The sequence below is a fragment of the Leopardus geoffroyi genome, chromosome B3 (genome assembly GCF_018350155.1).
Source record: "Leopardus geoffroyi isolate Oge1 chromosome B3, O.geoffroyi_Oge1_pat1.0, whole genome shotgun sequence".
Classification (NCBI taxonomy): domain Eukaryota; kingdom Metazoa; phylum Chordata; class Mammalia; order Carnivora; family Felidae; genus Leopardus; species Leopardus geoffroyi.
In genome coordinates, this window is record NC_059337.1 from 31,697,264 (window position 1) to 31,712,346 (window position 15,083).

Here is a 15,083-nt window from a genome sequence, read left to right on the forward strand (position 1 = left end):
GGGACCCCTCCCTGGCTTCTGTCTTTCCACTGGCTAGCCCTTCCATGCCCAGTTCACACTTAGCTCTCCACAAGCTGAACTGCTAAGAAAGACTTTATTAATCAGGTAGGGGGAGGAGAAGGCAAGGAGCCTGGAGACGGACACACCGGTACCAGGGGTTACAAACAGTAAGAAACACTTTATTATAACTTTACAACATATAAATAGCTTGGGTCAAATCTGTGCTTTCTGGCAGCCGGGTATCAAGTCCCCTCCCCTGCGGGTTCCTGCCTTCCTTCACATTGCACTGTTCGTTTGGTGGCTCTGGCCCTGGGGCCTGGTGGTGGTGGAGGTTGGAGAAGAGGGGCCGGGCAGCCCAGTCCCGCTCTCCATCGCACGTGGTGGCCTGCGTCTGTCATCTGCTTGGGTTGCGGCTGGTGTGGAAGGACCGCTCCTCGGGGGTCAGGCCGGCAAAGAAGGGGTGCAGCAGGGCCTCCGCCAATGTGATGCGCTGGGCAGGGTCGAATTCTAACATCCTCCTCATCAGGTCAAACAGCTGCACGTGCTCCAAGGAGTCCTGGAGCATGTAACTCTGCTCAGGGACACAAGGTGCCTCAGTGTGACGGCAGGGTTGTGGGAAGCCTCGCTGCGGGGGTCAAGGAGGCAGTGACGCCTCCCCAGAGGACTACATCTCCCCTCCTGGACAGTGAGCAGCTCCTTTCCTCTCATGCCCCTGTAGAGCGTTTTGCTCTAAACTTGTCAGGCTACTGGGTGTGTTGCTGGCTTGGTGCCTCTGCCCCCGCATGCAAAGTCCTGACAGGTGGGTAGAAATCACCTCTGCAGAATTCGCTTGTCCGAGCACCAAGTGCAGTTGCCAGAGGCTTCTGGGCCGTGTCTACGTGTCCCCTCCCCCCTCCCCTCTGTCCTGCCTAGTTCTTCCCAAAACTGAGAGGAGAGAGGGACAGGAGGCAACAAGGTTTCTGACATCTGGCTCTTCTGCTGTTCCCCAATTACGTCCATAGCCACCCTCCGGGGAAGGGGTAGGGCTCAGGGCCCCTCTGGGGCAGTTTGCATGAAGCGCCCCGTGCTGGCGCCCAGTAGCCTCGTGTGCGGCCCCAGGCAGAGCCCGGGCGAGGAGGCCGCCTTTAGCGGCCTGGCCTGTCTCTGCTGTGTGTCTGCCCAGTGCCTGGGGTCTCCCTGGCCTGAGGGGAGCTGGGGGAAGCCAGAAACTGACCTTCAGAGGTTTGCAGTTCTCCTTCACATACCGGCCATCAGAGCTGTTCTCATCCCAAACCAGGCCCCCCTTGTAGAAATATTTCTGCTTCCTGAAAGTGAGGGAAAGGTCAAGTGGTAGGGGTGGGGAGGGGGCCACAAGTCTTGGGCGGGGGTTGGGGAAGACCGCGGCACTCTGGAACGGCAGCAAAGCCAGGTGGGGGTCAGGGTTCCTAGCCGGCCTGACCCAGCAGGGCAAGCGGTCCGCCGAGTCTCTCGGTGTGTACGGCAGGGAAGGCCGCTGTGAGCCCGGAGGAGCCAGGCTGTCCCGGAAAGACAGGCTCGTGACCCACTGCTAAGACCGGAAAGGCCCCAGAGGCCAGCCCCAAGGGCGCTACCCGGCTCCTTACCTGGTACGGTGGATCATGTGCGATGGGATGGGCCCCAGGATCTTCTCCATCATCACTAAATGTTCTCGGTTCTCGTGGGTCTATTGGAAGGTCGTGGATAGAGCAAGCAGGGGTCAGTACCAGCCTCAGAGAAAATAAGGGACAGAAAAGATGGGCAGGTGCCCTCCCTGCCCCAGGAGAGGCAAATCCACCAGTGGAACAGCAGCCCCGGTCTGTGACCCGGCGGCAGCCTGCCAGCCTGTTCCCTCAGGGTCAGACTCACACCCCTCAGCCTTTCAGTGGACTCATCCATCACCACACACCTCTTCCCAAAACGTGCCCTGCCTGGGCCCATCTCTGCCCTTCGCTCCTCCCGCCCTGGCCCTCCATCCCGAGGCTGAGCACCAGACTCCCCGACTGGTGGGTGGTTGAATTGAAGGGCTCCCCGCACCGGCCCCGCCACCTGCCAGGGGAGCAGCGCACGGGGCAGTGCAGTGACGCGGGATGGGCCTCACCTGGAAGAGGGTGAAGCCCCGGTAGTACTCAAAGAGGATGCAGCCAATGCTCCAGACGTCACAGGGCTGGGCCCAGCCCAGCTCTGAAAGCCAAGATGGGGAGAAACCATGAGATTCAGCCCTGTGCTCCCAGCCGAGAGGTCAAAGGGCAGCGGCCACTCGGGCTGGCAGGACTCTTGCCCAAACCTCAACAGGAAACCCTTTCTCGGGAAGGCCAAGTCGGCAACCGCAGTGACTCTAGCATCGGTCCCCGGTGGCGGGCACTGTCTCTATCCGTACCCTCCCCCAACGGCTGTCCACTGGATCAGGGCCGGGGGCTGTACAGTCACTCACCAAGGATCACCTCAGGTGGGCGATAGTGACGGGTGGCCACGATGGTCGTGTGATGCTCATGGTCAAAGGTGGCACTGCCGAAGTCAGCTACTCGGATGCTGGTGTTCTTCACTGACTTCTCCTCACAGCTCTGACAGGCAAGGGGGGGCGAGCCAGGTCAGGAGTCCGTGCCATGGGCGACCCACCCCAGAGCACAGCCTCGGCCTCGCCCTGACCGATACCTTGTGCTCATTGTAGAGGGTTTCAAACTCAGAATTCACAAACAAGATGTTCTCTGGCTTCAAGTCTGTGTGGGTCAGTTGGTTTTCATGTAGAACTGAGAGAGCGGGAGGAAAAAAGCAGAAACTTGAGAACCCTGGCCGCCTCTCCGGTCCTCCCGCCAGCTCCAGGCCGGCTCCCTCCTCCACAACCGGCCCGCCAGGGCCTTGCCCACCCCTAACCTCAGCAGCGGGCCAAGGGATACCAGACTGTCCACACTGGCTTCCCTCTCCACAGTCCTCTGTGCTTGGGGCCTTGGAAGGTCCTGACACTCTATGAGAGGGGCAGGGGAGACTTTTCCCACTTAGAGAACCTCCCTTCACCTCCTCTGTGGGGGCCTGGCCTCCTGAGCCTCTCTCACCAAAGCTGCAGCACCAGCCCTGGCATGGGTCCCTCTCCCCAGCGCAGCTACACGATCTGCAGGGCCCGGGGCAAAATGAAAACGCAGGTCCCTTGATTCAAAAGTCATTAAGAATGTCAAGATGGTGGGAACAACGTTCAACTAACCACGGGGCCACCCGTGAAGCACAACCTAGGCCTGAGCGGACATACCTACCATTTCCTCCAGCCCCTGCCCCACCAACGGTGGCACCCGCCACCTCTCACTTTCTGGCTCCAGACCCCCTTCAGCACGCTGTGACCCACTTCTCCCCAGCACGGGCCCCTCTCTTCTTCAAAGTGAGTTTCAGCACGTGCCGGGCTCTGGGCCCTCACTGCGCCGCTCACCTTGCTTGGAGTATCCGTCCCCGTCCCCACCATCTGTGCGGACTGCATACAGCCTAGCCCTAGGCCTGTCTACCTCCTCTCTGAGGAACTTCTGTCCTGCGCTGCCCACAAATCCTGCAGTGCTGAGCACATGTGCCACCAAAGAGGCTCTTAAAGGCTGGTGGGCAGATGGGATGCGATGGCCAGACAGAGGGTGTCCGTGTGGGCAGCGCCTGGGGGTGGGATCTGCCAGGGCAGGCTTTGACCTTTCATCCTCTGCAGGAAGGTGAGAAGGTACTAGTGGCTGAACTGATTACAGCCGCTCTCCTTCCTTCCCGAGTGCCTGTGGCACAGGTGGGCTCAGGAGGCCCCTGGAGGGCACTGAAGCTTCTCCATCCTCCCAGAGATTCCCACCTGAAGGCTTTTCAACTAAAGGGGCCCTGGTGTCTCTCAGGCCCCGTAGAATGGCGTGCTGGTGTGAACGGGGGAGCGTAAGACCACCGGGCGAGCTTGCCATCCCACATGCCCCGTGAAGTGTGGTCACTTACATCTAAGGGCGTGGCAGAGCTGGTAGGCCATGTGCCGGACGTGTGGTAGGGGGTAAGGCTGGAAGTTATTCTCCTTCAGGAACTCAAAGGTGTTCTTGCCCAGGAGCTCAAAGGCGATGCACATGTGACCGTGGAAGTTGAACCAGTCAGACATCAAGACACACAGGCTAGAGAAGGACGACGGGTGGCGCTCAGGCTCTGCTGGGGGGCGGGGGCTGCCCCCTCCCTCAGGTGAAGCCAGTCCCCACTCCGGGCCACTGGGGCACGTCTCCCCAACAGAAGTCCCCCAGACCAGCTCAGGGCAAGGACTAAAGTTCTGTTGCTGTAGGGGGAATTCCGGTCCTAGGTGTTCTGCCCCATCTATTATGACCTGGGCATAATCCCTACACCTCAGAGAGTGATGGCATCACACACTTTTTCCAGCTCCCTTAACCGAGCTTCTCGAGTCTGCAGGGCTCAGCGCTGTGCTCGTGGGAGAGGAGCTGCTTAGCCTGTGTGTGCGGAGGTGGCTCTCCTTCGGAGCTCTCTGACCATGCCAGAGCCCCAACGGCTTCAGGCGTGCGTCTTGTCTACACCTGCCGTGACCCCCAAGGCCCCTATTCACAGAAGTGGGCTTGGGGGACTGCCTGGGAGCACAGAAATGTTTGGGGTGGAGGCTGGACTGAAATCCAAAGGCTCCTTCGGCGAGACTCACTGGCCCAGCTCCCCTGGCTCTGGGAGCTGGGAGCAGGCCCGGGGCCAGTAAGAGGACATGGCTCCGCCCCCGGGTCTAGGCAGCCATCCCCACTGAAGGCTTCTCTCCCGCTCCCAGCCGACACTCACAATTTGTTCTCTTTGTCCTTCTCCTTGATTTTTTTGAGAACATTGATTTCTAGTCGGGCGGCCTCCCGGTACTTGCCCACGTTGCGGATGATCTTCAGGGCAACCTGAGACTTCCCTCTGGGACCAGGGAAGGAAGTGCAAGTTCTTGTGAGAAGCGCCCCGGCCCTTCCCCCCACCCCCACCCCCACCTGGCACCTCCTGGCAAATACCATCCAGGACTCCAGGAACAGGGCCTGCTCTGAAGACAGCAGACACCGGACACCCCTGCCACCCAGGTGACCCCAGACCTCTACTCTCCCCTGGCATCTGTGAGTTAGCGCTCTTGGCATCCGTGCCAGCCTAGGCTTATCTGATGTCAGCCAGCTGCCAGCAACCAGACGGCAGTGGGCAGAGGAGCAGAGGCCTAGCCCACGGACCAGCACCAGCTCACTCAGGAACCCAACCTGTAGGCCCGTCAGCCCTGACCCTGGCCAGGCCATCCCACCCAGAACTTTCTTGCAGCACCTCCTGACCTTCCTAATAAGCACATCTCCAAACAGCTCCCCCTGGGGTGGGGGTTCTAGGGGGGAACGAAGCCTTGGCAAGAAGGTTAAGGGTGCCAGTAGAAGGGCGCCCCGGGGAGCACCTCATTGGGAGCCCCAGGATCACTCACTCCCTTTACCACACTCCCTGCAGCCCCACCAGCCTGCCTACCAACCAGCCACAACATTTCTCAGGGACCACCGAGTGCCAGGAGTCCTCTTTGGTGTCCAGTGAGGATTTTTACAATTCCTGCTCTGCATTTCCCAGCCCCCAGCCCTGCCCCGCAGGCCGCCTGCAGGATGCCAGCAGAGCAGGAGACCTGCTGAGATTTGGCGGCCGGGCCCAATGGCTATCAGGGAGGGACAGCCAGACTTCAGAGGCCTGGTGGGGGACGGGAGTGACACAGCCCTGGTCCACAAGGACGTGACCCCGTGAGGTGTCTGGGAGGCTGGCCATGGTGCCTAAGGAAAGTCTCCCTGGCCCCAGGGCAGAGGCATGTTCTGGAGAACACCCGGTTTTTCTCTCCCTATCCCGTTTTCCTGGATTTCCAGGGCAGGGAAGGACCTCAGAGGAAAGGCTACCCTGCTCCAGGCTCCTAGAACAGGACCCCTCAATGGCATTCTCCTCTTCAACACAGGGAGCTCATCATTCCCACAGGCAGCCAGCATTAGGGCTGGAGGGCTCTGGGGATAAGGCCCTTCCCTTTGCTGAGCTGGAGGTCACCTCCTCATAACACCCCCACTGGCTAACTCCCTTTGGAGCCCCTGAAAGTCCCCTGAGCCTTGTGCCTGCCCGCTAGGGACTTGGCTCAGTTTCCCTCCGCCTGCTCAGAATGCCACAGCCCAGAGAGCTCAGCTGTGCCCGTGTGCCACAGCTCTCAGATCTGCCATATGTCTCTCTGGCCAGTGTGGTCTACCCATCCCTAGGCCCACTGGTCCCAGCCCTGACCTTTTGGGCCCCGCTGGGTCCAAGGGGTGTTTAAACAGGAACTGGGAGCCCAGGGAGGTTTCCTCGCAGTCACCGTCACCACCTTATTGGGGACGACAGGGCTAACTGGATTGCTGGCTCTAACTGTCCTTTCCGAGCTCCCCATGTGGTGGTTCTTGGTGCCAGCCCTCAACAACTGGGGGTACAGGTAAACCCCGAGTGCGTCTCTTCACCTCTAACACGGTGGAAGGGTCGGGGCAGGTGGCACGTGGCTCAAGTGAGACAGCGTGGACACGAGCACTCTGTAGCCAGCGCACCAAACCAAAGAGAGTGCCATTAAGGGAGGTCATGGGCTCCAGGGAGGTGGCCTCCCAGCCTAAGGTAAGAGTTCTGGCCTTGAGGAACGGCAAAGGGACGAGAGCGTTTCCCTGTTCAGCCTAGAAGGCGGCAAGGTTCCCCCGAAGCACCCGAACACACACAGGTATACCCCCAACTCTACCTGAGCACACTCAGAGGGACCCGCAATCAACCCTGGCCACCTCCGGGGAGGCAACGGCCTGTGACGTAAGAGAGCCCAGGTCTCTCTCGACTGGGACGTGCGCGGCCTCTCAGGCAGGCCTCCGAGGGTGGGGGCCCGTGCTTGGTGTGGGCGCAGCACTATGTCAACCCCCCCGCCAGGCCCAAACCCTAAAAGAGATCGCAGGACGCGGCCCCAGACCACGTAAGGGCCAGGGCCTTGGCCCTGCTCCAACACCCACCACCACGGCCCTGGGGACATGGGGCAACGCGGGCAGCCCCGCTCACTGGCCGACACTACCTGGGCAGGGATGCACGTGCCTGCGGAACCCCAGGAATGTCTCCCGACCTTCGGGGATCAGCAGAACCCCAACACGTGCAGGTCAGCACCCTGCTATGGTGCTACCCTTCAAAAAGCAAAAGGATAAACCAATCGCCGCCACCCTCAGGAGCCCCAGGCTAGCTCTTCCCAGGAGGAAGGCTCACCTGGCGTGGTCCAAGCACTCCACCACCTTGCCAAAGGTGCCTTCACCCAGGTTCCCCACGATCTCATCTAGGAGAGAAAAGAAGCGGGGCGTGAGGGTCTGGAGGGCAGAGGGTCGGCAGCTCCTGCAAGTTCACAGCATTCAAATTCTCAAAAACAAAAAAGGTTTCTCTCTCACTGCTACACTCTTAAAAACAGAAGTTGCTAGCGTCTGTGTCATTCAGGCAATTACTGGTGGCCCCGCTAAGGCGCCACGCGCAATAGAGGCCCCTCCAGGCAGGAGAGGTCTCGTCTAACAAGGGGGGTAGAAAGTAGAGAGGTAAAGTTTTACGAAAGGTGGCTGTACATCGCTCTTGGAGCCAATCGCCGATCCGGCACACCAGGTGGCCCTCCTTGTCATCTTCCACACTCCGGCTGCTGCGCTTACTGCTCTGTTGGCTTCTCTGCATGCACCGCCCCCCGAAACGCCATCCGACCAATCGCATGGTAGGCGGTTCCGATTGACAGATTGAGGTGTCAGTCAAAGGCAGAGGTGGAGACGGTGAGGAGCCGGTGGGTTGGTTGGTTGGATTTTCCAGATCCCAGCATTTCATAAGGCACACAGCATATATAACGATAGGGATATTGCAAGGGACACGTCAAGACACAAACTGACTTCAAAAACAGAAAAGTAAAAACAGCTACAGGTATGTAAAGAAAACTCGGACATTATCTAAGAGAAGGGCGCCGCAAACGCTCAGAAAGACGACCAGCCTCTGCTGCCGGGGGGCCGGGCCACGCAGAGAGCCACAGCCCGACTCCCTTCTCCACTGAGTGTCCCCCTCCCGGGCCCTCCCGTGATGGCTCCGGCCGGGACGAAGACGCAGCGAGAACGGCGCAAGAAGGTGGCTGGCTCAGCCCGGGTCCGATCGTCCAGCGTGGGCGGCGGCTGCAGAACGCCCAGCCCGTCCTTGCCTGCCTCTGTTTGCACACGCAGCCCTGCACGTGCCCGACAGCTGCCACTCAGAGCCAAGCTGCTACCTGCCCCCAGACAGCATCCGAGGCCAGACTTCACATCGCCACCAGAAATGGCCTTCTGTCAGCAGCCCTTGTGCCACCAGCCTCGAGCGGGGAAGGAGCCCGGGATCCTCTGGGCCAGCCGGCCTCCTACCACGATGGCCCACACAGGCCCCAAGCCAGCTCCTGCCCTGACACCCGTGATACTCACAGGCCAGGCCATCCTGAGCCTCGTGATGACAGAAGGCACCAAAAAGAGAAGCAGCAGAGCCACAGACCCGCACCGCCATCTGCAGCAGCGTGTGGCAGTGTGCGGGAGGCCACCAGGCCACGCAGGGCACCTGCAGTCAACCCTCAACCCGTGGCCACTCAAGGAAGTCCAGGAAAGCTGTGCAGAGAAGATGCCTGGCTGCCTGTCCTCCGCCACTACTCCTCAGGCCGGCGGGAGGGAAGAGGGGTGGGGAGGAGAAGAGAAGACAGCACATAACCTGAGAGACACACGACAGGGGCCCAAGTGCCGCAGGGGCTCCCAGTCTCGGCAGAGAGCTATACAACCTCCATGCTAAGAACACCGCCAGGCCCCACTCTTGGCATGCGGCCCGCGGCCCGCGAGCGGACAAGACCTGGGGCTGCGGGCCTTTCTGCCATTTCTTCCGGTGCGCGATCACACAGGCAGCCCGTCCCCCTCGTCCTGACCGCCTCTCACAGGAAGAGGCTGGTCTGAAGAGGGCCTGGCTGGAGGTCGGAGGGGAAGCTCCCGGTCTGAGCTGACTGACAGGCAGATGTCCCCTACCCGCGGGCACTCCAGCCTCCAGGCCTTTCGGGAGGGGTGTTGAGACGAGACCGCGGAGGTGGGTGCCGTCCACACCAGTCAGAACACGCGGCTGCACGTGCGGGCAATCTCTGGGTGGGAAGGACCAGGCCACGCAGCTCCAGACCGGCAACCCTATCAGGTTCTCTACGTGTCCCTAGCCACTCGCACCATGTGGCCTGTGCCTGGAGCCGTGTGGAGACATAGGCCGGGGGCCAGCCAGCGCCGGAACCAGAGCCCCTATCACTGCCACTGCCAACGGGCCAGAAGACAGAGGAGCTGGGCCTGCTGCTCAGCCCTGCACCTGGACCAGACAAAACATACACACACTCGCACACGCACACGCGCACACACACCAAATGCGCGTGCACGGGGCTGGCAGTACTCACCCACACCAGCCAGCCTGAGAGAAGGCTAGAAAGAGGTGAGGCCTTTAAGCCCCAGCCGGCACACTCTGGCCACCACTCACCGAGGAGGCGCTGCTACAAGACCTGGTGCGGCGTTTGTGGCAGTGGTGGGCGTGCTTGCGGGTCCGGTACGGCTCCCTCTCCCGCGACCGCCGACGATGATGGGAACGGGAAGATCCATAGCAGTCCTCTCCAAAGGATGGGCTCCGCTCTTCACACCGGTATGTGTCACTGTCGCGGCGCTCCCGGTATCTCCTCTGGTAGGGCAGGCGGTCGTGGCTGCCAGGAGGGGGACGAAGACACTGGTGAGATGGGGACCTTCCTCCCACCAGCCAGGTTTCTGCTTCTGGGCCAAAGGCATGTGGGGAGACCCCTACACAGAGCTCACAAGGGCAGCCTGTTGGAGCTGAGGGGAGGGGAGAGAGGGTGTATGTGTGAAGTCCAGCCTCCAGAACCTTGGCCGCTGGTGGCAACTCTCCAGTGCAGGCGGCAGGGCACCAGGGCAGGTGAGCAGCGAGAGGGCTTTGGAGGGTCCCAGCGCCCCAGAACTCCCTGAGGCTGCTAAGACAGGGCCAAGGGACCAACCTCTGGAAAGGACAGAGACTGTTCCTAACCCCATTGAGGAAGGCTCAGGGGTCAGCAGGGAAGATGCTGGCTTTGAAAATGGGGGGACGTGGCTGGAGAAAAAGACTCAAGGATAGAGAAAGGGGCAGCAAGGACGGCAGCGAATATGGAGGCCCAGAACCGCATGAGGTCAGGGGCAGTAAGCAAGGTGCCGCAGGGCAGAGGCGGCAGGCAGCTGATGGGACCCAGGGCTGCCACACGCCTCCAGGCCGTCTCGCTGGTCCCAGTGAGGGAAAGAGCCCTTTCCTCCCACCTAATCCCCTGTCACCTTCTGGACCGAGATCTCCGGGGCGGAGGCTCCCTTCGAGACGGATACCGCAGCCTCCCTTCGTGCTCCCGACTGTAAGACCTCCTCCTCTTCCATCGGTAGCTCAGGTACGGGTCTGGCTCAGGGGAGCGGTATCGCTTACAGTGATGCATCTAGGCCACAAGGAACAGAGAGCCCTGCTAAACACGCAGCCAGCCACCTCTAGCCACAGGGCTGCTCGGGAAGCCTAGGAGCTCCTGAAGAAGAGGCCCATTGTTCTGTTTGGGGGCAGCCCCTCCCAGGGGTTTATGAAGTGAAGAAGAACTCTGAGGTCACACTGGTCAAACAGCAGACAATGGGCAACACCCTTCTCCACCAGTGAACAAACAAACAGCTGCCTCCCCAGCACAGCACTGTCGTCCTGAGCACTCGGGGCACCAGGGGAGCCAGCACAGGTGCGGAGATAGAATGTGGATTGGGGGGGGTGGGTAGGGGGTGAAGGTGAGCACCATCACAGGAGATCAAGGCCAGGGAGAAAGGAGAGCCTCCTGGGTTCAATTCCCTCCTCCTGTCTGTGGGGTTGTATGAAGCGACTGGTCTGCAAGCCAGAGGCCAGAGTCAAAGGGCTGTTGGCAGGAAGCCAACACACAGGAGCAAAGGGTGAAAGCCCTCAAGTTTAAAGCCAAGTTGCCTGGCTGAAACCCTAAACTGGACCCCACTCAAGGGAGCAAAGACCACACACCAATGGGAGGAGCCATAGGCAGAGACAAGAAGACCAGCCCTTGGAGAAGGAGGTGCACAGGGTCTCTCCAACATTCCCTAGTCCATCTGAGGGTCTGGCCAAACAGACATGGGGGTCTGGCCAGCCCCTGCTGCTGCTCTATGCTCTGTCTCAGCACCAGTAAATGATGCCAGCATCCTTAGGGCATCCAAGTTTCTTGCCCAAGGTCCCTCAAGCCACCTGTGGTGCCATGCCAAGCAGTGCCTCCCCTCTAACTGTACCACTACTGCCCCCTTCCAGATTCCCTGTTCCAGTACCTTCTCCTGTGCTCATCTCAGGAGTAGCCGGAGGGCTGAGTGCCTGGCAAGCTTGTGAGCTTGGAGTGGCAGGCCAAAAGGGCCTCACCTCACTATCCCTGTTCCACAGGGACTTAAATCCACCACAGGAAATTGCCAGGCTAGATCAGACACCAGCTGGGAAAGATGGATGTGTGAGAAGAGCTCCCTGTTCCACCCACACCCAAAACTCTGACACTGGCTCCATTGGAAGGCTGGGCCAGAGACCGTGGCCAGCCTTCCTCCCAACCCTTTATTTGGCCTTAGCCAACCTCCAATGGTGGTCAGTCCTGGGCTTGCCTGACTAAGCACATTTGGACAAACCCACTGCGGCTGCCCGATCTCCTGAGAAGGGTCTATCAGGAGAGCAGAATGCAACCGCTCCCCTTGGATGAGCAGGGCAGCAAGGCATATCTGACTAAAGCCCCAGAAGCTTCTCCATGATCCTGAGAAAGTCACTGCCCTCGATCTCCCCCCCAGCAGGTTTCTTCTATCCACCTGGAAGCCCAGGGCGCAGCAACTCTTAGAGGTAAATACTATGTAAAATTACCAGCAGCTCCCCCAGGCTTAAACTGCTGTTCTGTTTTGATCAGGTGACTAATGTTTCACTGCTTTCCTGCAATCACCCTGGGTCAGGTGCCCAAATTATGGAATGAAGGCAGCATCTCACACCTCACTGAGTGACATGGAAGATGCTCCAGTGGCCAGGCAGAGGCCTGCCCATCCTCGCTGGGTGGACAAGGCGCCAGAGCTGGAGGAGGGACGTGGTTTGGTCTGCACGAGGCCAAAGACTCCCTCCTGAGACCTAGAGGATTCTTAGGTCTGTGCGTGTTCATGTTAGTAGACCGAGCACAGGTTCAGAGTCAGACAGATGTCAGGCTGAATCCTGACACTGTGCCACTTCTAGCTGTGTGCCTTCAGGGAAGTTAACAAACTACTCTGACCTTCAACTTCCTCTTGCAACAAGGGGATAGTAATTTCTTACAGGGCTCTGCAAGGATTAAATCATGCCACTTCTTTAACATGCCTAGCACATGCCTTCAGGTCAAATGCTTTACTGAAGTAAACTTTTTCGTAAAAAAAAAAAAAAAAGTTCCAGGTAACACCTCTGGGTCTATGTTAAATGCCTTAGGGCATAAAGGATTTTTTTTCCTCCCTAAGACCCTTCCTCAAGGAGAGAGCGAGCTCTGGGTAGAAAACCCTGAACTAAATCCCAGTGCTGCCACTTACTGGCCTTGTGACCTTACATAAGTCACTCTAGGCCTCGGTTACCATACCTGAAAATTGGAGATAACACCTCCCAGCCAACTTGGCAAAGGAGATGACAGGTATGAGGGCTATTAAGTACCACATAAAGTAATCACAGCAGAGATAACTTCTCCCTTAACACATTCTGAGCAGCTGAAATTTTGGAAATACCAGATATCCCTCATTATCTTCCTAGTCAGGGCTCTAGGTCCCATTTCTCATCAATTACCTCTGATTCTCTGAAATGCCAGCCTATAGATTATTTAAAGAGGTTAAGGGTCACAATTATGTTCAGGAAGGCTCTACTCTTACACAAAGAAGAAAGAGATAACGTAAAGGAAACCAGGCCAAGGATGCCAGCTTTTCTCTAAGCATAGGCCTAGTCGGCTTCTCATTTGCTGTTCCTGGCCAGAGAACTGGGTTGACGAGAAGAGCAGCCAGCCAGGTCAGCGTCTGCCCTCCCGGTTCCCAGCCACTCCAGCGCCCCATGGTTATTTTTGGCTGACGCTGCCCCACCACTGCAACCTCAAACCTGCCACCTTACAAGTCGCCACCACCGGGTGAAACGCTCCTCCTTTTCAAGGGCATGGAGGAGGGAAGCTGGAAGATCGCCAACTCCGCTTCGACGGGGGCCTGGCTCAGGCAACTCCCACCCCAGGTCCACACCAGGGCACCCGCACCCGGAACTAAAGCACACAGGGACTCCCGGACCAGGGAGCAGCCCGGGCATTTGTACTGTCAACTTGGGTTGGCCCCTCCCCCGGGCTGGAGCGGCTCCATCATCACAACAAAACGCGTTGGAGGCCCGCGGCTCTCGCTCGCGTCCCTTCCAGACGTGCCCTGGGTCTTAGAGACCTGAGCCCCTTCCCCCATAACCGCCGCCAGTGGCGGCCAGGGGAGACTCCGCGGGCAGGCGGATGGCCAGCCTGAGCCAGAATCAAACTCCAGGCCGCGCGGGGAGGAGGAGTCTACAGACCCAGCCTCGAGCCAAGGGTATGGGAGGGGTCTGAAGGCCCCTCCAGGCTCTCCCAGGTAGGACCCCGACCCCATTCCGCGGGAGGTGCAGGGCCGAAACTGAATTGCTGCAGGGGCCTCAGGGGCAGCTCCGATTCCGACACCGCGGGATCCAGAGGTTGGGGTCTGTGGTGACCGCCCCTCCGGGGGAGAAGCGGCGGGTCAGGGGTGAGAGGTCGGGGCCGCGGCCAGAGGCGGGCCGAGGAGGAGAAAGAAAGAGAGTAAGCCGAGACCGAACCGGCAACTCGGGGACCCGTACCCAGCACGTCCTCTTCACCAACTCACCCCCCGCCGCTGCCGCCGCCGCCGTCGCGGGCCCGGGCCCACACTCACCGTCTCCCAGGATCCGGCTGCGGCTAGGCCCCACTCCCCGCTCCGAGCGCCTCTTCCGCTTCCGGCTCCGGCCTCCGCCCGCGGCGGCCCCGCCCCTCGCGTGACGCAGCCGTCGCCAGTCCTCGCTCGACCTCGCTCGGTGGTCTGGTCGCTCTAGCCCCCGACTCGAAGGCTCTGGAGGACCCGTCTTCGCCGCCCCGGTCCAGGCGACAGCAGTGGAGACTGGTTCCGGGAGGGCAGAGGGGACGTCCCCGACTGCGGCCCGCCCCCCGCCGTGTCGCGACGCACGTAGGCCCCAGGACTCCGCAAGGGTGCCGTCCCGCGCTGCGGGCTTTGGGAGCCCCGACCCGGCCGGGGATCGTGCCTGCTCCTCGGACCCGACCCCCACCCCCCCGTGCCCGCCAACCCTTTCCGCGCGGAGAAGCGGGCATTGTTTCGCTGACGCCTCAGTGAAAATCGGACGGGCCTTGAGCGCCCGCCTGGCCCCGGGACCCCGGAGGGCGCCAGAGATGACGGAAGTCTGTGTCCCGAGGTTCAGGAAGGCGGTCGCAACTCTCGGTTTTGTGGAAGAAGCAAATGAGACCTTATTCTTTGTGTGTGTGGCGGGGGGGGGGGGGGGGGGGGGGGGAGGTTAAAAACATGCGGCACGCCCACATTCCCATGTGCATGCAGAGCAGATTCGCGGAAGATACCCGAGAGCCACGTCGGCGGGGCTTCTGGAGGCACGGGGTCTGGGGGAAAGGGAGTCTCGTTCTCCCTGAGCGGCGCAGTGAGCGGACTCGCAGTGTGTCTCCGCTTAATAGACCCCCGCCAGAGGAAAGCCCGCGCCCGGCCGCGGCCAAGCCCGGCTGGCCTTTTTTTGCGAATCACTCGACGCCCCCTTTGGCCGAGGTCGCGAGGACAGGATCGCTGAAGCCCCTCCCACCCGCTGCCCCGCCCCTGGTGAGGGCGGGACGACGAGACCCCACTTTTCCACGGGAGAAAAGCCGAGGTGTGGTCCTTTGTGGAGACCTCACGATTTGTGAGAGTTCGCGCCCCAGGGCCCTCGCTAGCGTCGCCCGGCTAAGCGGGAGGCTGCGGCCCCTCACTGCCCCCACCCCACGCCAGGGCCCGAACGGCACGATGCCCCGCCCCTCC

At 60.3% G+C, this 15,083-nt stretch overlaps 1 protein-coding gene across 4 annotated transcripts; it reads right to left on the reverse strand.

The window, feature by feature from the left end:
- Nucleotides 1-75: 75 nt before the first annotated feature.
- On the reverse strand, nt 76-14,051 carry CLK3 (CDC like kinase 3). Of its 4 annotated transcripts, none has more exons than XM_045449087.1 (13): nt 13,947-14,051; nt 10,317-10,468; nt 9,487-9,703; nt 7,557-7,653; nt 7,213-7,279; nt 4,762-4,878; nt 3,940-4,106; nt 2,650-2,744; nt 2,429-2,558; nt 2,096-2,178; nt 1,602-1,681; nt 1,214-1,304; nt 76-571 (listed from the first exon to the last, which is right to left on the reverse strand). In XM_045449087.1, exons 2-13 carry the CDS (start codon nt 10,466-10,468, stop codon nt 395-397), a joined length of 1,473 nt encoding a protein of 490 aa, XP_045305043.1. In that variant the 5' UTR covers nt 13,947-14,051; the 3' UTR covers nt 76-394. The 4 variants fall into 4 exon arrangements, with proteins under 4 accessions (XP_045305043.1, XP_045305044.1, XP_045305042.1 ...); XM_045449088.1 differs by having other exon boundaries at nt 13,899-13,997; XM_045449086.1 differs by lacking the exon at nt 13,947-14,051 and adding an exon at nt 13,873-13,942.
- Nucleotides 14,052-15,083: the final 1,032 nt, after the last annotated feature.

Coding starts and splice junctions, on each gene's coding strand:
- CLK3 (XM_045449089.1), bottom strand. CDS start 10,468: ATGCATCACTGTAAGCGATACCGCTCCCCTGAGCCAGACCCGTACCTG. Junction 7,850..9,454: donor CAGAGTGTGCCGGCTGGGGC/TTAAAGGCCTCA, acceptor GTTTGTGTCTTG/ACGTGTCCCTTGCAATATCC. Junction 2,179..2,428: donor CCCACCTGAGGTGATCCTTG/GTGAGTGACTGT, acceptor CTTGGCTTTCAG/AGCTGGGCTGGGCCCAGCCC.